We start from the raw sequence: 23,744 nt of genomic DNA on the forward strand, positions 1-23,744 counted from the left end.
AGATGTGATTCTCCTCTCTGGTCCCATCTTACTGAGTCAATTCATGCCAATTCTGAAGTCTGGAAGCATGGTGGATATCTGCATCCCTATTTCTTAAAGGGTATATAAATTACAGGCACTGTACATTACTTCTAACTCTCAAAACCACAATCTAGTTAGGCAAAGGATATTATTCCCATTTCCCAGAAGAGAAAATACGCTCTACGTCACCCAGATAAATGTCAGAGCCACACTTACAACTTGAGTCAGCCTCTAGAGCCCATGGCCTCAAAGGACATCAGAAAAACTTTCCAAAGGGAGAATTCTAAGTTATGTAGTCTTCAGAAGTGCAAGGAAAATCTTGTAACTCCCTTCAGGAATTCAGCCATCAGTTCAGAGGATTCTTCCTGTCAAGAAAGCCCATCTATCTAGCCCTGCCATAATGATATTATTTTTTAGATCCCTGATGGTTCACATTTGCTTGGCAGCTTGCAGTTTTCAAAGATTGGCCCATGGGGTATCTCATTTTCTATTCCAGAAAGCTTTTTGCACTCAATCATCCACTGAACCTCCAAGCTAGGGCAGTAAGTTCTTTCTTGGCAGGAGATTGCAGCTGCTTTGATTTACTCTCCAGGGAATACACTGCACACCCTAAGCCTTATAGCTGGGAACACAGATCTGGCCATGCAAGCATATAAAATAAACTCGATGATGGGGAGAGGTGTTCACAATCGGATCAGCCTGGTCACCCCACGCTGGGCAGTGAGCTCTCTCACTGGAAGCCATACTGCAGAATCAAAGGCAGGGTCTTGGCTATCGAAACCACATTCAGCAGCCCTTCAATCAGCCAGGCCTCCCCAACATATGTGCTCATTTGCTTGGGGCAAGTATACGATCATGTAATTGCTTTTCCTCTTTTACCTTTTCTCCCATCTTCCCCTCACTCCCAACTCCCTCTGGTCCTTAAAAACTTCCTCCAGGTTTACACCTTAACCTCTTTGTTAGGATCCCAGTGAATGCCTAGACTTGTGTGGGTGCAAGGTTATGAATCAGCCATAGACACAGGCCCGGGGGATGGGCCTCCTGGAATGTAGAAGGGCCACAAGTTGAAAACAAATGAACCTCTTTTATCCCAGTGGGATTTTGGTGGTTTTCTAAAGCCTGCTGTTCCAGCAGGGCACTTCACCAGAAGCTAGTTTCTGGATCTTTTAGAAAGCATAAGCCCACATGTATGTCCTCTACAAGAATTTCAGCAGAGCCTGGGGGCCTGGAAAAGTTCTCTTTTAAACAAGCCTCAGTTTCTTCCTTAGGAGAACAGACTTTACATTATTTGAAAAGTAGCTTAAAGCATTATCACTCACCATCATTTTTTCCATAATGAGAAGTTCACAAAATGATAGAGGGGATCAGATTTGAGAGATCTGACTATAAATTTAAGAAAAATAAAATCCTGTTCATTCTCAATTATATGTGCTGGTGGAGGGAAGCAGGAGACAGAATTCCAGTGCGATATCAATACACTGTTCATTTCTATTGGTTTTACAGGGCATTTTAGTCATTAACATTTTTATATGGGTGTGTCTGTGGTTCTGGAAATCTACAACTATTTACAGCAAATAAAGCTACCCAGGGAAGATCCTGAAGGGGCTAGAATGCTGTCAAATGACTTTTCCACCCTTTGGACCAACTCTGCTTAGTGAGGGGTGGAAACAAAATGGGCTTTGGCCTTAGAGGATGAAAGGTTTAAATCCTGATGCTGCTGTGTGACTTTTTACACTCCTTACTTGGAAAATGGGGGAAATGCTTTATGGTATTAAGAGAATAATCTTCCAAGTTGTGAGGGAATTCTCAAAACACAACCATGAAATGTCTCCAATATTCATTCAGGCATTTTAATCTAGAGGAGCCTGGATAAGTTACAAATGTCCAAGAACAGACCAGAGCTGCTAGTTAACTTGGATTGGGGGACTTTAGCAACCTCTCTCTGAGATTCTGGCTACAGAGTATAAAGGGGCTTCCAGAGATGACCCAGGAAGGTCACAGACTAGAGTCTCAGCTTGGAAGATAAGCATATTTTGTGTCCCCATAAGAGAAATCAAAAAAGCTCTATTTCTTTCAAGTTGCTGCTCCATGGTTTATCCTTTGTCAGTTTATCCTGATTAATTTCCAATATTTCCAATTTGAATTGGAAATTCCAAATTTCCAATTTGAATGTATATTAAGTGACAGATGGCAAGAAGGCTCATTTGAGCAGTTGTCCTAAACAAAATCCTGGCACCATATACACAAGTTCTGAACTGGGGTGGCAGAAGTGGGTGGTGGTGGTGGAAGGATGGAATAAAGGCAGGGATGAGTTGGTTAGTATCAGGTAGAGAGAACTGGAAAGTGAGAGAACCCAAGTATATATGATCTGCTGAAAATACCAGATAAATTTCTGCATCTGTATTTAATCATACTTATGATGTAACTACCATGTTCTGGACTAAGGACCCACTCTTGATCACCAGGGTAGAAAAGAGTCCTTGTGCCCATAATCAAAAGAAAGCTTGACAAACTCAATTGTATGTTCTTCCCAAAGTACATTTGTCTTCAGGATCAGGAAGCCTGAGCACTGTTCTACTAAATGTTTAGATCTGTATTCCTTAGGATATAGGTTCAACAACCAACAGAGAAAAGTTGAGGGACTTCTCTGGTGGTTCAGTGGCTAAGACTTGGTGCTTCCAGTGTAAGGGGCCTGGGTTCAATTCTTGGGTCAGGGCACTAGATCTCACATGCTGCAGCTAAAGGTCCCACGTGCCGAATGTAAGACCTAAATAAAAAAATACAAGTTCACATAAAAAAACAAGTTCAGACAGTAGGGCAAGTAGCATTTTCTGCCATGATTCCCTTCCTGTGGTTTCCCACTCCAAATCTACTTGATTAATAATTCAAAATGTTGAACTAGAAGCCAACTAAATTCCCTATACACAGAAAACACTGAAAACTAGAGGCAGTATTACCTTCTCTGTTGTTTTTTAGATAGCATAGGTATATGTTTGTTCTTGGGACAATAAGTAAAAGAGTAAGGACTTAAGAACTGGCATTGTAAGACTATGCCCTAGTGATAATGATACTAGGATCTTGATGTCTTTTGTAGACATAAATTACATAGAATCTCTGGATGGTAATTTACATGATGGCAGTGATGATAAATGGTCTGTATGGTTATATGGGGTGGGGAGAGGACTTTTAACTGGTTAAACAATTAAAACAGAAATTGGGAGACTTGAATTGTAGTTCCACTTTTTAATTGACCCTGCATGACTGAGCAAGTAACATATTCTTAATGTTTCCATTTTTCCATACATAAAATAGAATTATGTTTGATTTTCTCATTCAAATCACTGTAGTGATTATCTCACTATAAAAATAGTTATGAGAATCAAGTATTCCCTCCTGTATTCCTGCAAGCACTCTTGGGTACCCTCCATGTGGTGGGTACTAAAATGTGTTCTCTGCCTCCATGTAGCAGAATCTAGTGGGTGAGGCATATCAGAATGTTTCGAGGAATGTCCACTGGGTCACACAAGTCAAAGGTTATTATCAAGGGGTGACCACTATCATAATGTTCCTTGGTCCTTCACTTCTCTCTTCATTCTTCTTTGTCAAGGCTGAAGTGATTGAAGAGGTAGGAGATTAAGTGGTCATTTGGGAGGAGGTGATCTTTGGACAGGCTGCCATTCTCCCAGCCACACCCCCACCCCACCCCCTGCTCCCCAAACCCAGTCAGCCCTAACTCTTAACTACTGACAAATCAGCATTTTCTGGTTACATCTCTTCTCTTCCATTTGCCCCACCCTCTTAACAGGGAAGTAGGAAAATTGAGATTTGCAGAAGTTGGTAAAAACTCATGTCAGAAGGCAGAGTTCCATTTCTAGATCCAAGAAAAACTTCCTGTTTTGTTAAGACCCTTCTTAGGAGCGGAAACTAGCTCACTCAAATGAAAACCACAATGAATAATTTCACTGATTTGAACCATATGTTTAGCAAGCCTAAAATCCCAAGAGGGGGTTGGTGAATCAGAAGAGAAACCATCAGAAGGGAACTGACCCATATCATCCCCTCAACTGACCAGGCTCTTCCTCACTTCCTCCTGCAACACACCCTGCAGGAACAGCCACAGGTCACAGAGTAGAATAACTTTGGGAGCACATGATACAAAGGCAACCTGGCAGAGCCTCCTAGGTTGGTTCAAGCATGGCACCACTCAGATTGCTCATCCCTTCTCCAGATGGATTTTCGGTTTTTTGTTTTCGTTTTTTTTTTTTTACAAAGATCTAGAAAAGCAGCTGTATTAGCTTAGACTATGCTGTAGTAACCAGCTAAACCCAGAATCCTGGCTCAACACAATTAAAGTTTATTCTTGCTTTTTTTATGTGACTGATGCAGGCTAGGAGGAGAGCGGGAGGTACACACTAGGGAATCCTGCTCAACAGCCCTGGCTGATACAAGCTCTGACATTTGGAGTCTTGGGCTTTCACCATCGTGGCAGGAGAGGAAGAGGATGCTTGGAGAAGGCACACGTGTGTGCTCTCCTGTGCACAGCCTGGAAGTGACACCATTTACTTCTGTCCCAGTGGTTGGACAGGGCACACTACAGAGGGGCTGTGACTGATGCGGAAGCATGCGGATATTTGGCAAGCGTTCAGTGCCTCTGCCTTAGTAGCACTGAAAGCTGAGTGCGTGCTGGAACACGTAGCAACAGTTCAGAATCCCAGACCATGGAAGAACTGTTTGAATCCGAATCCACTGAGATGTACCATCTCTGGGTCTTCCTTGTGGATTTCCTGAGTGCCTAACAAGCAGTTTCAGGTCACAGATGGACCACCCCATTTAAGGAGTGTTCTTCATGAGGGTTTTGCTGGTATTGCCTATTAATTTGCCTAATTAGCCAGTTCACAAGACCTGATCGATTAGCATAGCCTCACCAAAGGTTGTTGGGGGCCTGACTTAGCTTGGTGTCCCTGAAGCATGGACACATCAATCACTGGAATCAAAGCTGACTTTTTAAAAGTCATGGAATTTTAAGCTGTTCACATTTAATTCCACAAACATGACACCATAAAACTGGAAGATTGTTCTCTGAAGGATTGTTGACCAAAATTGTTCAAAATATGATTCAAGCCTCCTCTTGCAGTTGACTCATGTCTGACTCTTGTCCAATGTTTTTATGCCAGGGGAGCAATTAAATATACATAAAGCCCATACATGGATGATGGAGTTCTCTTAAACGATTTTGTATGTCCTTGCTGGGGGACAAGGAGTCACTTTCTATGTAATAGCTTATCCAGTACTAGAATTTCTCTGCCTCCCCTCCACTCTTGCTCCTTGCTCTGGGGACATCTTGCCATCCACCAAAAATGAGAGCAGCAGAGAAGCAAGGGAAATACAGCTCAGTTTGAGGCCAGCTGACTTCACAGGGTGGTTCGCAGTCGGTCTGTTTTACTTGGCCTGCTTTGAAGCTGTTTTGGGACACATGAGGTTCTTCAACCAAGAGGTCTTTTCCAGGCCTGATTTCCCCTTGGAATGACACATTATTCTCCCTTCCAATGTAGCAATTGTAATTCCTGCCTGGGGAGCAGCAATTGCTTTGAATTACACACTATTTGAATAAACCAGTATGGGATTAACAAAGGCTTATTGTTCTGCAACCTTCTACTGAAACTTGCAGGAGTAATTTCTGGCGACATTACTTTTCCCTGCCTAGCATTTGACTATTCAACTAACACTTCTCCAGTCTTTAATTGATCCTTCTTAGTTGAATGTAATAGAAAACTTTTTTAGCATTCTACCAACACTGAACAGAATGAAATAATACTATCAGGATTTTCTTAGTTCACCTTTTTCTCCCTTTCCCTCTCTGGCATGTTTACTATAATTCCATATCTTTAGAGTTTCTCAGATTTCTTGTGCCCCCAAACTACTTCCTGACCGCTATATATACATGCAAGTACACACACTAACACACAATTTAGGATTCTGTCCTTTACAATATGTGTATCATGCTGTTTTTTAAGTAGACCTCAGGAGCACAGAATATAAACGGTGATTATCCCTGATCTGGGACGACTCTCATTGTTGAGCTGGAAATGCTATTTTAAACATGTTTTTATGACGACTTGAAGAAAACACCTACCTACATTAAAAAATTCTCATTCACTTTTTAAATTGTTTGCAAATGAAACTCAGTAACTAAGAATAAATCTACCAATATTCACTTCCAAACCAAAATTATTTCTAACAGTACCAAAAGAGGATCTCTTTACAATGACAAGGTATAAAGTTACAACTATGAAAATGCTGAGACCAAGACATTATTGACTGATAGACTAGATCTTTATAAAAGCTTCTGATTCGGCAAATGTGAAATCAATCAATTAGAGCTCTAATGGATTTTTTTTCTAGCTGGTTTTAGGCCAGTTAAATCTAATAAAGATCATGAAGATATGAAGCTAACTTGAAACCAAAATAACTACCAAGAGCACTTTGTACTCCATTAATAGGTAATAAAAACCTATGCACTGCTAAATGAAAATATAAATTCTGCTTACTTATTTATGTAAAACTTTAGGCCCACATAATTATTGATCTAAAAAACAGCTTAATAGCACCATATTTTTAAAATCGGGTTTGATGAAATCCACAAAAAATAATCTTGACTCATTTGTCTCCAAACTGTCTTCTCAGATCCTATACCTAAGTTGAAATTTTTCTTCCAGAGGGAGTTGGAAGATATTTCAGATACAGTTATAAGAAGTATAATAAATTAGTATTATTAAATTAGATGATGATCATGAACTCAGCTAAAAGAAAAAAAAGTCAAGTCTAGAGTCTTCACTGAAAAGATTTCAATATATAAAAATATAAGCCAACTTTTCTCCTTTTTCAATCCAGAGACTGAAGCATTTCCTCTTAGAAAAATGAATAAATAAAAGTAAATGGTGTTGGTGTTGCTGCTGGTGATAATTTCATTAGCAAGGAGACAAAACTAATTCATTTAGGAAACTTGTTTCAAAGTTGAAGTGTAGATGAAATCCAACAACACACAGCTGGAGTTGAGTGGGCCTTATATAGACACTTGGCTCACAGGCAGCATAAACAAGAAATCCCAGTAAGTTCAAACAAAGCTGAGGCCAAAATCATGCGGTGATCTGTAGAGGAGCAAAAGGTATTTGCAACTGTACTATAAACAGACATTAAAGTAAATGAAAATCTTAGGAGCAGGTTTTTTTAAAAAAAAAAAAAAATGAAGGGCTTTAGAAAACCTGCATCTATCCCAGATTTATTTTTTTTCCCCTCATAAGTAGTGAGTGCATGATTACAAACAAGTGAGTAACAGGGAACTTGAAGTATAAACTTCCAGACTTCTGGTAACACAGTTTATAACAGGCTCAAGTATTCAAGCTTCTAAATTAAAAAGAAACAAAAAAATCCCAGTCTGAGCCTAAAACATTTCATATTTGGTAAACTATTTGGGGAAATTCCACCAAATCTTTAGGTCAAGTAATTTTATTTATTCTTACCCTCCAGCCTGTCCATTTCATTTTGCTTCAGCAGTTGTTAAAAAACTGAGTAGACAGCTGGGATAGACCCAGGAGCTCTCTTTTCTAAGAAAAAAACTACACGTGCATCCTAGGCAGATAAGAACAGTCGTTTTCTTCCAGGTTTGGGCCCTTGTCACTGTTCAGGAATGTTCTCCTTACTCCTATCTCCCTCAGTGCGCCATATACTGACCACTCGCCTCCCTGGGCACCAGGTGATCACATTGCTAGGAGCTGTGCTGAGTGCCAGAGTCACTGGTGGCCATGATCAGTGAGGCAGAACTCTGAGCATCTGGGTGGTCACCCAGATCATAGCTTTTCCTCCCCTTCCTTCCTCTGCTGGATGTTCATCCTGCAGTGACCTAGTTGGTTATGCTGCCCTGGTTCCTCAATTCTCTTCATTAGGACTGAAGACCTGCCCCTTAGAGGTTACTCCGTCTTGCTCTTTGCCAGCTATATGCCTTCCTATCCACCCTCCCACAGTTCACATGGGCTGGGACTCTGCAGGGAATGAGTCAGTTGCTCAAGAACCAGATACAGTCATTTCCCCTGAAGATACTGATGGCTGCCTGGACCAAATCCTAGTTTGGGGACTTCCGTGGTGATCCAGTGTCTAAGACTCTATGTCCCCGACGCAATCGCTCCCAGGGTTCTACCTCTGATCAGAGAACTAGATCCTACATACCAGAACTAAAAGACCCTGCCTGCCACAACTAAGACCTCACACAGCCAAATTAATTAACGACAACAATGACAAACCCTCCAAATTCTAGCTTGCCTTATCTACTGAGCCCACCTGAGTACCTTTTCCAGAGCCAGTCTAACTGACAAAGTTCGCCCTTTGCCTCCCTCCTCCTACCTGCTGATGATGCTAAAATGTAGGTGATGGTAATAGTAATCAATGATAGTTATTAGTAAAAAGATTAGTCTCAGGACTTCCCTGGTGGCTGGTGGTTAAAGAAAATCTGCTGGCCAATGCAGGGGATAAGGGATTGCTAGTCTGGGAACTAAGATCCCACATGCCACAGAGCAACTAAGCCCGCGAGCTGCAACAGCTGAAGCCCATGTGCCCCAGACCTTGTGCTCCAAAACAAGAAAAGCCACTGTGCAAGAAATCTGCGTACCACAACTCGAGAGTAGCCCTCACTCAATACAACTAGAGAAAGCCCATGCACAGCAACAAAGATCCAGCAGAGCCAAAAATTAAAAAAAAAACACAGTTTCTCTCAGAAACTGTCATAGGTGTTTAATATACTTACTTAATAATGACTATAGCACTTGGAGAAACCAACACTAGGAGAGGTTAAGTGACTTGCTCAAGGTCACCCAAAGAATAAATAGCACAGCTGGAATGTGAACCTAGATCTTTCTGATGCCAGGTATATTTCTGCTCCCAATTCCAACATGTGGGTTTTGCCACACACCAAGCAATTTTAAGGCACCAACTGGGTGTCCTATAGTTCAACTCAACTCTGACACTATCTATCTGGAGAGCATCAAATCCCACAGGCTAAGGGCTCAGTCCTATGAAAATTCACACCCCACCCCACTTCAGATACAGTCAGGAACAGTTGTCACCTGTGCTTCTGGTCATAGATTTGAGGTTCCACCAACTTCTTCCTTGCGATCCATTAATTTACTACAGTGGCTCATGAAACACAGAAACATTTTACTTTCCAGATTAATAGTTTACTCTGTAACTCAGGAACTGCCAGATGAAAGAGCTGCATTGGGCCAGGCAGGGGGAAAGGACACAGAGAGCACGCCACTCTCCTCAAGTCTCCACCTGTTCTCCAGCCCGGAAACTCCCCTAAGCCCGTCTTCTTAGCTTTTCCTTGTTCAGTCACTAAGTCACGTCAGACGCTTTGCAACCCCATGGGCTGCAGCACGCCAGGCTTCCCTGTCCTTTATTATCTCCCAGAGTTTGCTCAAACTCATGTCCATTGAGATTCGGTGATACCATCCAATCATCTCATCCTCTATCATCCCCTTAGCTTTTTCTGGAGGCTTCATTACTTAAGCATGATTGATTAAATCACTGATCACTGGTGACTGAGTTCAGTCTCCAGTCCTTCTCCCCTCCCCTTAGGTCAAGGGCATGTGACTGAAAGTTCTCTCTAATCATGTTGTTGGTTCTCCTGGTAGGAAGCCCCCATCGTCAGGTGGGGTCCAAAAATCATCTCTTTGAAAAAGCCACCTTTATCACTCTCATCATTTAAGAAACTCGAAGGGGCTCTGGAGCATTATGCCAGGAACAGGGACAAAGATCAGATATCTATTTCTTATCCTAAATCAGCATATCACACCAGATAAGTACTCTTACCCGCAGGTCAATGGTTCTCAACATTCACTTTGTCATTACATCATCCCCACACGCTGAATGTTTGTTGAAGGGAGGCACCCCTCTGGGCTGTGCAGCATCTCAGCTATGCCTCGCAGTAGGCCTTGGATACCATCCATTAGAAAACTGATGTCTTTGCCCCTCTCGTTTATGTTTCTGTTACGTAAGCTGGCTTCACCACCAGCTGACATGGCTTGTTCACAATGACTGAGCTTTACACCTAAGTGTGGTTATCCATCTACTCTCTGGGGCCTGTGTAGGTTTCCCCAGGATCTAGGAAGCTCCAAATCCTAGGGTTTGAGCCCAGGCCTTTACTTTTACTATTCAGAGCTGAGCCTCAGAGAACTGAAGTGAGACGTCCCACATCAACAACTAGTTAATGGCAGGGTCAGGACATTTTATATGTAGTATTACCTTTTTCAACTCCCATAACAACCCTATGAAATAGACGCTTTATCATTGTCATTTAACTGTAAAGAGATTGAGCCACAGAGAGATCAAGTAACTTGCACAAGATCACACAGCTAGGAAGTGGCAGAGCCAGGATCTGGATGAAGCTGTCTATTTCCTAACCATACTCCTAACACCTGCACCAGATTGGCTTTCATGGGAAATGGGGAATGGATGTTTCTGAAACCCCCCCGAAGACACAGGGATCTGAAATTTTTGGTGCAGGAAGAGCAAGGACCATTTATCATAGACATCCATATTCCTAGGCTCAAGGCTTGCCTGGTAATGGCCAGGGGATCAAGGATGACCTTTACTGTCTGCAATTAGCTTTTCAGAGCTTTCACTTTGCTCCAGGAAACTTATCCAGCCCCATGTAGTCTCTAGGCCATTCTCTGCATGCTTTATGGTCACTTCAATTCCTAGGTTAAAGTTCAAAGCAGATAAGATGCAAGGAAACATAGAAAAGGAACCAATAAAACTACCAATAAAACAAAAGTTTGGCAATTTGGAAACCTTGTTGCATAACTCTTTGCTTGGGAAGAAATGCTCAAAAATCAACAAAAGGAAGAAAAAAACAGGATGTTAAAAAGTACTTTTATTATGTTTTTAGAAGCTTACTGCCAAAAGTACAATTATTTCTGCCAAAAATAACATACTTACTCCTTGCAACCTACAAGATTTGGGGTTTGCTTGGAATTTTGTGGACTTTTGGGGAGTGAAACCATAAGTTCCCACCAAGTTCATTTTCAAAAAGAATGTGCCAGAAATGAAGATGTGTCCAGGGAAGGAGTCCCCAGGGTGGAAACAGAGGTCCAACAGCCCCTACTATGAGTGATGGGTCCCAGAAAGCTTTGGCCTGGAGACCAGCACCTTCCATGGGGTCCCTTCAGTGCACGCACCTGGAGTGACTGCAGGGCTCTTTTGGAAGGCCTCTGTCCTATGGGCAGGGGATGCAAAATGACACAAAATCTAATGATGTGGGAAGGGCCCAGGATCAGGAGCCAGACAAAGCTGGGCTCAAATCCTGGATCTACCAACTCCTAGCAGTGTGACCTCTCTGACCGTCCATCTCATCGGTGAAATGAGAATAACACACCGTTCTGCAGGATTGTTGTGAGGGTTAAATGAGGTATCAGATGTGCATGGCTCAGTGTCCAGAAGTGTCCAGAAGTAGTAGGTTAAGCCCTTCCACTTGGGAGAAGCCTGGATAGGGCCACATCCTGCCAGCCAGGAACAGAGGGAGGGGAGAAGCAAGACCCTGAGGGGGCAGAGAGCTGACGGGTGACTCAAGGGTTCAGGAGGGAGAGGAAGAGAAGAGAGAAGGGCTTGCTCCCTTTTGTCCTCCAAGATATACTTGGTGGAGACAGATGAAAGATTCCAAGGGTAAAGAAAAAATTACTTTGCACCATCCAAGAGTCAGGTTTTTCAACCACTTAAGCACTACTCTTCCAAATACAGAAAGCATAGAAAAGTGGTCCGCATTATTGTTACTAATGGCGGGATTTTTTTTTTTTTTAATGTTTTTAAAACATTCTCTGCATTTGCTTGGTCAAGCTTCATGTTGCTAGCAGCAGGGGGTTCCTGATCTAACTTCCACATTTCTCAAGTATAGCAACTGTAATGTGTTCATGAACTCAGTAGCTGCAGGGACAGCACCCGGTCCCCCACCCTCCTAAGTTGGGCAGAGATTATAGCTCCTGGGGTGCTTTCTGGGTGGGGGTCAGTTCTCTGGGTTTTCAGGGAGTCACTGCAGAAGGCACCAGCCCAGAAGCCTGTTCCTTCAGTACTGCAAACTATTTTATAAGTACCAACTTTCCTAATTCGTTTTGTGCTTAAATCCTAGTTTGGTACATATTTCTGTACTAAGAGTATACTACTCCAAAAACGAGGGCCGAGGGGGCCTGCCTTTATTTTAAGTGGAGAATCAGGACATTTGTACAGAAATGTTTATGATTCCAGAAAACCACGCAGTGTGCCAAAGGAGCAACAGGACAGCATGTGTCTGAGAGGCTCCCAGGCAAAAATCTTCACCATCCCGGCTTTCTTAGGCTTCGCAGCAGGGTGGGACTTGAAGGAAACGTCTTCAAAGACCAAGCAGTGTGCATTCTGGCTGACTTTCCTGTTTCAGCTGGCCATGGCCTTTGCCTTGCTCCTGCTTCCTTGTTTCCTCCTCCACACCTTCCTTTGTGTAACTGCCCGTGTGCAGCTCCCTTCCTTTTCTCCTGAATACCAAGCCCCTTTCTCTTGCCATCTTTTTTACCAGCGTGACTCCTTTCAGAGTGTCCATGTGTCTGTATGTTTCAAAGAAGTTCACAGTCTGCAGCAAGCGTGACTAAATGGATGTCATTTATTTATTTCAGGATATGAGCCCCTGCTGATTGCCAAGCATTGTCCCAGCACACGAGGACTTCACAGAGTTGCTGTTTGTTATTTGCTAGGGGAGCCTCCACTGTCTGAAGGCGGCTCAAGAAGCTGAACGTGGAGATTTCTGTTGCTGCCCGTGCCTAATGAGCATTTGATTAGCTTTGTCGAAAATAAACAGAAATTCAAAATGACCCATTCCAAGCCTGTAGAGTCAACCTGGACTGACTCTCCCTATAAGAAGTTTTCAACATGAAGATTCCAGCTTGGCAGGCAGGAGATGCTTTAGTATTTCAGTTGAACCCACTCTAGTTTTTCCAGGGGTAAGACCAGCCACGGGTACAGCTCAGAAGGTTGGTGTTCTAGCACGTCTTCTCTAGGTGGAGGCACCATGAGCGTTTCTCAGGTGGCTCTCTCACCAGCGGTGCTCACTGAGCCACTGCACTGAGGCCTCAGCTCCCACTCAGGAAGCTCCTGTCCCTGGTCTGCCATCTGCTAATCTCCTGTTGGTGAGATCAAAGTGGTACTTCTGTTCTGCTTCAAGTGTCACGCCTAAAGAGAGAGTACTATGGGCCTGCGTCAGTCAGGGTGTTCAGAGAAATGGAACTAAGAGGATCTGTATATATAGTGAAGGACATTTATTTTAAAGAATTGGTGCATGCCATTGTGGAAGCCTGGATGTCCAAAATCTGATGGCAGAGGCCAGCAGCAGGCTGGAGACTCAGGAAACAGTTGTGGTTTATATCCACAGGTTCTGCTAGCAAGCCAGGGATAGCTGATGCTACAGATGCAGGGGTAAGGCAGCCTGCTGGCAGAATGCGCTCTTGCTTTGGGAAGGTCAGCCTTTTGTGCTATTTAAGCTTTTGACTGATCCGATGAGGTCCACCCACATCACAGAGGACAATCTGCTTTATCTAAAGTCCACTGATTTAATGTACACCTCATCCAAAAACATCCTCGCAGAAATATACAGAATAATATTGGACCAAATATCTGGGCACTGTGTCCCAGCCAAGTTGACACATAAAATTAACCATCACAAACCCTTTTTACTAAGTGACAGGAGGGAGCTGTCTCATACTCTGTTCCAGCTGCACCCTTTCTCTGGTGCAGTCACTTCATCGTAGGTACCCTCCACGCAGCTTCCTGTGTCCCTGACCTGGTATTGTTTCCCTTGGAGGTCAGTGACGGGGGGTTTGAGGTAGAAGAAGGCGTGCTGGACTAGAAGATAGTTAGAGGGATACTGAGCTCAAAATCTACTCTCCTCATCAATTCCCAGCCTCTGTGTCCAGACCAAGAAAGAGAACTCTCTCTGCTCTTGGGTTTCCTTCCACAGCAGCCTTCACCCCCAGGTATTTCCCACCCTTCACCAACATCCTGGCTCTGGAGCCCAAGTTTAAACAACCACTGTCTCTCTAAGGAGATACATCTCCAGCTGGTCAGCCCCAGCAGCCCGTGGTGTGAGCACAAAACTTCCTGATTCCATGTATGTTGTTGAGTTAGCTATGGGGACATTAGTCATGTTTACCGCTGATGGAAAACAAAGAAAAGCTGTAACCAAGGCCTCACTGTGGTTCTTAACTCTTGCTTACTGACTGTAATAAGATTATAAAAAGGCCCCAAATAGAAAGTGTATATATAGTCAGAGTAAACAGAGTCAGAGACCAGACTACTCCTACAGGGACAGATGGTGACTTGTCTCCTTCACTGGAACACTTTGTGTACACACCCTCCCTGATGCTGCCTGTATATTTCCTGTTTTATTGAGATACAATTCACATTTCATACCATTCACCCATTTAAAATGTATGACTCAATGGTTTTTAGTATAATCACAGAGTTGTGCAACCATCACCATGAAGAATTTGGAACATTTCATCATCCCCCAAACAAACCCCATACCCGTAAACAGCCACTCTGATTGCTTCTTTCCCCCCCAAACTTCCCAGATCCCAGGCAGCCACTAATCTACTTTTTGTACCTTATGGATTTACCTCTTCTGGACATTTCATTAAATGGAATCATACAGTATGCGGTTATGACCAATTTTTACAAACATAAAATTAGCTTAGATCTTGTCATGATAATTAGACCAAAACCTCACTTCCCAGAGATACCAGTCACATTGCTCATTTCAGTACAATAGGCAAATAAGCATTAAGCAGTAGGAAAGTCAGGTTCTGAATTTCTAGCAGCACTAAGCAGGCAGAAATCCTGGATTCCGTGTAAATCTGACTTACAGTCAAAAGAAATCTCAAGGGGTGTTTAGTAGACAAGGTACTTGTGATCACATGAAGAGCCTGCTGAACAGTTCTGTCCAGCGGGCCAGGTGGCAAACTTCCTGGAGTCCAGCTGTACCCTTTAAGATGTGTTTCTTGGGAAATTAGTTCTCTTACCTCTTGTAATTCTCTTCCCAAGGAGAATTCAGTAAATATGAAATAGGCATTTTATGTCTATGTCCTGACTGAATAAGAGGAGGACACAGAGGGTGTAAAATCAAATGTGTACAGTATCAGAGCTGGACCCCAGGACCAAAGATCCAGAGCATGCTGCCCCACAATGCAGTGCATTTGGCAGATTCCAAGAAGGAAGTGCCGAGAACTGGAGTCAGTGCTTTGAAATGGTGAGAACAGCTAGCTATTCAAAACAAAGGAAACACTCACTAGCCAGCTCTCAATCGCCTGTTTCTGAGGCCTGTGGTATGATTTTCCATTCTCAGAGTCTGAGAATTATAAAATGTTGCTTAAAAAGAGATGAGTTCTTAAACATAAGAGTTTAAGTATCCTTCTGCCAGTTCATGACGTTAATTAGGACCCATGTTTGTGACAAAGCTCCCTGTAGAGGTTACAGAAGGCTGGTCCATTGGAAAAAGGTACTGCCCAGATGAGCAAACTTGAGCTTGAAGGGAAAGAATGACTGAGTTTACATAACAGCAATGACCGAAGTGAGAGTGAAAGGAGAGGAGGGTGGAGAATGTCCCTGACGACAGCTCATTCCAATCACGGCCTGGAAGTCAAATCCTCTCAATAAAGAACTCCGATGACGCCTAAGCTTTGTGCAAAAGTTTCAGTGACAGATCACAGTTATTCCCTCTCTTTCATGCAAATTTATACAAAGCTCAAGTTATCTTCACAGGCCTTAGGAAAATGCCAGATTGCCTTCCCTGATAGCCCATGCTTGGTCAGAGGAATGAAGAAAACAAATCACTCAGTTTATCTAGTCAATTAAGCTGGCAGACAAATACACATTCTAAAAGGAATCTAAACAAGGAAAAATTTGGAACATGGTCATTACTTTATAAACTGCCTTACACTGTTTTTATAATCCCTTCTGATTTCTTCTCTCCTCGTATGCATTTTAATCCTGACAGTGGGGGATGTATATTTTCCTTCTTGCTGTCATTCACTGTGCCCGGCACACATGGGACAGAGAACTCTCATCATTTTAGGCTGCTGGTTTGAAGCCAAGAACTCACATACAGGCAGGCAATAGTGACACAAGGCAGAGGAAGCAAAATTTTAACAAATTAAGCAAATCAGTTTGCGACTAGTCAATAGTTAGTTGTAGCATCTTGAAACCCATTCCAAGACCCAAAGTGTTTTAGAAATTAATCCCATGAAATGTGTTGCACATTTTAGTGAACTGAAAGCAAAGTCACGGTTTTACAAGGAATGTATATTTTAATAAATCATGTGTGTAATCCCTTGAAACAGTCTAGAAAAAAATTTTTTTTTCTTGGGTGGGTGCAAACATGTTAAATGAAGTTGAAATATGAGGAAAGAAAATGCAAAGGTCCTGAAGAAGAGTTTTCTCATTCTGGGAAGGAAAAAAAAACCACCCCAAAACATCATGTGGCTTTCTGAAGTGCTGCAGCCAAAGAAAATACTGCAGATACAAGCTGGACTAACCAAAAAATGGGCAAAAGATCTAAATAGATATTTCTTCAGAGAAGACATACAGATGGCCAAGAGGCACATGAAAAGATGCTCAACATCATCACTAATTATTAGACAAGTGCAAATCTAAACTTACAAGGTACCACCTCACACTGTCAGAATGGCTATCATTTAAAAAATCTACAAGCAATATATGCTGGAGAGGGTGTGGAGAAAAGGGGACCCTCCTACACTGTTGGTGGGAATGTAAATTGGACAGTCGCTAATTTAAGAAACCTGCATATTGCTAATAACAGTATGCAGGTTTCTTAAAAACCTAAAAATGGGAACTTCCCTGGTGGTCCAGTGGTTAAGAATCTGCCTTGCAATATAGGGGACATGATTTCAATCCCTAATTGGGGAACTAAGATCCCACATGCCATAGGGCAATTGAGCCTGGGCACTGCAACCACAGAGCCTGCGCTACAACTGCAGAGCCTGTGCACGAGTAGAGAGGAAAATGAATATTTTCCTCTGAAAATGAATATCCTGAAATGAATACACTGAAATGAATATCCTGAGAGATGCAACGAAGAGCCAACACAACCAAACAAATACTAAAAAATAAATAAATATTAAAAAATAAAACTCATTAAGAGTCAAAGAAAAAAAAGCTCAAGAATATTTAAAAAAAAAAAAACTAAGACTACCATATGATCCAGCAATCCCACTCCTGGGCATATATGAGGCGAAAACCATAATTCAAAAAGATACAGGCACCCCGATGTTCCCTGCAGCACCAATCACAATAGCCAGGACATGGAACCTGCCTAAATGTCCATTACAGAGGAATGGTAAAGAAGATGTGGTCCATATATATAATGGAATACTACTCAGCCATAAGAAAGAACAAAATAATGCCATTTACAGCAACATGGATGGACCTAGAGATCGTCATAGTGAGTGAAGTGAGTCAGACAGAGAAAGACAAATATCATATGATACTGCTTATATGTGGAATCTAAAAAACTGGTACAAATGCACCTATTTACAAAACAGAAATAGACAGTGACAGATGTAGAACACAAATTTATGGTTACCAAGGAGGAAAATGGGGGCGGGGAGGAGGGATAAGTTGGGAGACTGGGATTGACATATACACACTATTATATATAAAATAAATTACTAATAAGAACCTACTGTTTCAGCACAGGGAACTTTATTCAATACTCTGTAATGACCTATATGGGAAAAGAATCTAAAAAAGATTGGATATATGTATATGTATAACCAATTCACTCTGCAGGTACAGCAGAACCTAACACAACATTGTAAATCAACTATATTTCAATAAAAATAAAATTAAAAAGAGTGAATATATGTATAACTGATTCACTTTCTTGTACAGTAGAAACTAATACAACATTGTAAATCAACTATATTCCAATAAAAATTAATTTTAAAAACTTAGAAAGTAGAAATTGGGGGATGGAAATACTGACCTTATGGAATTTCATGTTGCCCCTCCCCCCACATGTGGCAGGCCATTTCCAAGTCAGTGGTTCTCATCTAGGATGCTTGAGATAGTTACTGCTGCTGCTGCTAAGTCGTTTCAGTCATGTCTGACGCTGTGCGACCCCATAGATGGCAGCCCACCAGGCTCCCCCGTCCCTGGGATTCTCCAGGCAAGAACACTGGAGTGGGTTGCCATTTCCTTCAATGCATGAAAGTGAAAAGTGAAAGTGAACTCGCTCAGTCGTGTCCGACCCTCAGAGACCCCATGGACTGCAGCCCACCAGGCTCCTCCGTCCATGGGATTTTCCAGGCAAGAGTACTGGAGTGGGGTGCCATAGTTACTAGGAGGTTATTAAAAAGTCAGATGCTGGGGCTCGACTTAGACCTACTGAATCTGGGCCAAGATTTCTGATACTGAATATTTTTAAAAGCTCAACAGGTCATGGTGTTATAGCTGGGTCTGTGGGTTATACCTTGAAGATACATTGAAGTTGACTGCTGCTATGGACTGTTTCCCTTCCATATGGCTATGCTGACGCCCTAACTCCTGTGATGATATTTGGAAATGAAATCTCTAGGAGGTCATTAGTTTAAGGTGGCAGCATTGAGACTGGGGCCCTCATGATGGGATTAGAGAAGAGACACTCAGGCACTCATGCTTTCTCTCCACGTAAGGACACAGCCAGAAGGCTGCTATTTTTGAGCAAGGAAGAAGGCAATCATCAGGAACTGAATCTGCTGACACCTTGATCTTGGACTTTCAGCCTCCACAACAGTGAGAAATAAATGTTGTTTAAGCCACCCCATGTATGGTATTTTGCTGTGGTAACCCTAGCTGACTAAGACAAGCATGCAGTAGATACATGGAGTTTCCCCTGCTCTGTAATGCTGGAAAAGCTGCAGTCATATCGTAACACAGGGTTTTTCAAATAGTTTGAGGTCACATTTTCTATACACATTCAAACTTTTATTATGCTAGGCCTTGGAACACTCATATGTAAATGCTGAGTCGAGCATCTAAGCCATGGGTGGGTGGGAATGGATTCGGTAAAGATAAATGCTTTTGAAACTGTTCTAGACAGTCTATTCCTTTTGTAATCCTTAGCATGTTTTCGGTCCTGTACTTCATTTGTGTACAGGCTTTCTTTGCCACTAGACCAAAACTAGATTCAGAGGTAGTACCGTGACCAATCCACATCTTACTGTGACCAATCCACATCTGCAGCCTCAGAGTTTAACTGAGTGCCTGCACACAGTAAGTGTTCGATTAATATGGAATGAAATGCTTCTTCAGTGAATTGTACCTTCAAACATTTGAAGGATAGCTTTCTGCTCAAAAAAATAAGCAATAACATCAACAACACTTTTGATTACTGGACATTTTCAAACACAAAATCATAAAATAAGCTCCTATACACTCATCACCCTGCTTAAAACATTACCAACCTATGACCAATTATGTTTCAACTATATCCTACCACTCCATGTGCCCCCAGATTACATAAAATACACAATTACTTTGACAAAAACCCCACACCTTACCTCATTTCATCCATAATCTTCAGCATCTATCTCTTTACGATAAAGACCCTTAAAACAAAAGAAAACAGGACAAACTATAATTACAATAACATTATCAAGCTTGAAAAGATTAACTATCATTTTAATTACATAAAATATCCAGTTAGCATTCAAATTTTTCCAATTGTATCATAAATAAATATTTTTGTTTTGGTCTGTCTGAATCAGGACCCGATGCTCCCAAGGCAAATTTACCTCTTGATCTGTCTCTCAAGTTTTTTAACCAACCAATTTCCCTTCTTTTTCTCTTCTTGCAACTTTTTTGTTGTTGTTGAAAAAGCCAGTTTGTTTGTCCTGTAGAGATTTCCACATTCTGGACTTCCCTGATTATATTTTTGTGACATCATGTTCCCCTAAAGTGTTCCCTAATCCTGCAAAGTGGTAGGCAGAATGATACCTAGAAGACTGATAGAATTCAGGCCCCACCACCTACCTGAAAACTGCTTTTCTTTGTAGGGCGTGAGGACAAGAAAGGCTTCTTTGCCTCCGGGCGTATCAGCCTGAAGGCGCCCGATCTCGTCTGATCTCGGAAGAAAGGCTTCTCTTTTTGTTACTATTGTTGCGTAACAAATTATCACTTAGCTCAGCAGCTTAAATACCTACATTTCTTAAATTAATTATTTTTAATTGGAGGATAATTGCTTTACAATGCTGTGTTGCTTTCTGCCATACATCAACACAAATCAGCTATAGATACACGTATGTCCCCTCACTCTTGAACCTCTCTCCCACCTCCCACCCCATTGTACCTCTTAACTTTTAAATTTTGCTCATGATATTTTGGGTCAGGAATTTGGAAAGGAAAACAGGTATGGTTTATCTTTGCTTCAGGGTGTCTAGGAGCTTAGTTCAGGCTAAAAACTATACACATACCCCAATACCAATATTACCACTGCAGCATGGAATATAGTTTTAAATTTCTTTATAGTCTGTTATGGGCTGAACTGTGTGCCTCCAAATTTATATGCTGAAATACCTCAGAAAGTAACAATATCTAGAGATAGGGTCTTCACAGGGGTAATTAAGGTTGAATTCATTAGGGTGGGTCCTAATCCTATGACTGGTGGTGTTATAAGAAGAGGAGATTAAGACAGAGACTGCACAGAAGACTGTGTGAAGAAGGAGAAAATAGCCATCTACACGCCAAGAAGAGGAGCCTCAGAAGAAACCGATCCTGCTGACCCCTTGATCTTGGACTTCTAGCTTCTAGAACTGTGAGGTAGGAGAATTCTGTTGTGTAAGCCACCCAGCCTGCAGTATTTTTTCATAGCAGCCCTGGCAAACTAAGACATAGTTCCTTTTATCTTTAGGATATATCACAGTAGGGATAGAGTTAGCTTACTTTATTATAAAGTTATTAGAAATAATTCCTTTCTGTATCAGTTCAGTCAGTCATGTCCAACTCTTTGCGACCCCATGAATCGCAGCACACCAGGCCTCCCTGTCCATCACCAGCTCCTGGAGTTTACCCAAACTCATGTCCATCGAGTCGGTGATGCCATCCAGCCATCTCATCCTCTGTTGTCCCCTTCTCCTCCTGCCCCCAATCCTTCCAAGCATCAGGGTCTTTTCCAATGAGTCAACTCTTCGCATGTGGCGGCCAAAGTATTGGAGTTTCAGCTTCAGCATCAGTCCTTTCAATGAACACCCAGGACTGATCTCCTTTAGGATGAACTGGTTGGATCTCCTTGCAGTCCAAGGGACTCTCAAGAGTCTTCTCCAACACCACAGTTCAAAAGCACCAATTCTTCAGCACTCAGCTTTCTTCACAGTCCAACTCTCACATCCATACATGACCACTGGAAAAACCATAGCCTTGACCAGACGGACCTTTGTTGGCAAAGTAATGTCTCTGCTTTTTAATATGCTAACCCTAACCCATGAACAGTATGAAAAGGCAAAAGTATGATAGGATACTGAAAGAGGATCTCCCCAAGTCAGTAGGTGCCCATTATGCTACTGGAGATCAGTGGAGAAATAACTCTAGAAAGAATGAAGGGATGGAGCCAAAGCAAAAACAATAACCATTTATGGATATGACTGGTGATAGACGCAAGGTCTGGTGCTGTAAAGAGCAATATTGCATGGGAACCTGGAATGTTAGGTCCATGGATCAAGGCAAATTGGAAGTGGTCAAACAGGAGATGGCAAGAGTGAACATCGACATTCTAGGAATCAGCAAATTAAAATGGACTGGAATGGGTGAATTTAACTCAGATGACCATTATATCTACTACTGTGGGCAGGAATCCCTTAGAAGAAATGGAGTAGCCATCATGGTCAACAAAAGAGTATGAAATGCAGTACTTGGATGCAACCTCAAAAACAACAGAATGATCTCTGTTCGTTTCCAAGGCAAACCATTCAATATCACGGTAATCAAAGCCTATGCCCCAACCAGTAACACCAAAGAAGCTGAACTTGAATAGTTCTATGAAGACCTACAAGACCTTTTAGAACTAACACCCAAAAAAGATGTCCTTTTCATTATAGGGGACTGGAATGCAAAAGTAGGAAGTCAAGAAACACCTGGAGTAACAGGCAAATTTGGCCTTGGAGTACAGAATGAAGCAGGGCAAAGGCTAATAGAGTTTTGCCAAGAGAACACACTGGTCATAGCAAACACCCTCTTCCAACAACACAAGAGAAGACTCTACACATGGACATCACCAGATGGTCAACACCAAAATCAGATTGATTATATTCTTTGCAACCAAAGATGGAGAAGGTCTAGACAGTCAGCAAAAACAAGACCGGGAGCTGACTGTGGCTCGGATCACGAACTCCTTATTGCCAAATTCAGACTTAATTGAAGAAAGTAGGGAAAACTACTAGACCATTCAGATATGACCTAAATCAAATCCCTTTCTGTATAGCTGCCAGTAATTCAATACACAGATTCATTTCCTTTGCTCTCAATCTTTAGGAATTTCTTTTTTTAACCCATCTTGTAAAAATTTTTGCTTTATAGTATTTAAAACATAGACATGGTTCCAAAGTCAACTCTACAAAATAAAGAACACTGGAGAAGTCAAGTCTTCTGTATATTTTTCTCCTCTTCACTCGACCCCCTTCTCCTTGAAGATAACCAGTTTTACTAGTGTTTGGTTTATATTCCATACCTACAAGTATTTCCCTTCTTCAGATAATACTAGTATACTCTACATGCTGTTGCACATCTTGTTTTTGTCACTTAACAATATATTCCAGAGATCATGTGGATACACAGAACCGCTTCTTTTCCACAACTGCACAGTATTCCATTTGCGTAGATTCCTTTCTAGATGGACATCTGTGTTGTTTTCAGTCTTGTGCTATTACATAAAGTAGTTTCTTTGGCTGACTGAGACTTTAGGATAAAATCTGATTAACCCTGCCAACATCCTACATCCACCCCTGTCTCAAAGTGAGTTACTGCTAGTTTACCCTGATTGCTAAGATATTCCATCTTCCATTCTTTCTTACCTTATTTGGCATAGGAAATCCTTAGCATGAGTAACTCAAAATTCTATATTCAAAATAATACTCACTGGGTGTTTGAAGGAAAAAAGCAGCAATTTCTAGTTCTGTGGGTTACTTACTATTTAGCAACTTTGTCTCCTCGCCCTCCGTCCCTCCTTCCTACCCTAAGCAAGACCAAAGTCAGGGATTGTAGGAATGCTTCTGGTTCAGCATTCCTTACATCTAGATGAGGAGTCAGACCACATCTCAGGTACCATCTCCCCATTGCTGATGTGGAGAACAATCTTCCAGTTCACTTACTTATTCAGTAAATATTTAATGAATGTGTGCTGTGTGTCACACATCATGCTAGGTGCTAAAGACAAAGTAGTGAACCGGACAACCTCATTATCTATCTTCCTGGAGCTCAGACAGTGGTCCTTAGGTTCTGGACCAAGCCATTTTGGTCCACACATAAAACAGCACTTAGTTATCCTTCCCAAGGAGCTCACAGCTTCGAGAATATCATCATCTTCCCAAGGTCAACACTAGACTGAGACTTTCTCCTCTTTGTATGAAAGTGATGGCATGCTCAGTCCTTTCAGTCATGTCTGATCTTTG

The 23,744-nt window shown here is 42.0% G+C and overlaps 1 protein-coding gene across 1 annotated transcript in view; it reads right to left on the reverse strand.

Annotated features, from left to right (window-relative positions):
* The window catches only part of LHFPL3 (LHFPL tetraspan subfamily member 3), a 657,269-nt gene that overhangs the window by 6,181 nt on the left and 627,344 nt on the right, over nt 1-23,744 (reverse strand). The window contains exon 3 of the mRNA XM_070369658.1: nt 19,644-19,691. Coding sequence (XP_070225759.1) covers nt 19,678-19,691 — 14 coding nt within the window. The 3' untranslated portion in view covers nt 19,644-19,677. The remainder of the gene's footprint in view (nt 1-19,643; nt 19,692-23,744) is intronic.

This window comes from Bos mutus, chromosome 4 (genome assembly GCF_027580195.1).
Source record: "Bos mutus isolate GX-2022 chromosome 4, NWIPB_WYAK_1.1, whole genome shotgun sequence".
Taxonomy (NCBI): Eukaryota; Metazoa; Chordata; class Mammalia; order Artiodactyla; family Bovidae; genus Bos; species Bos mutus.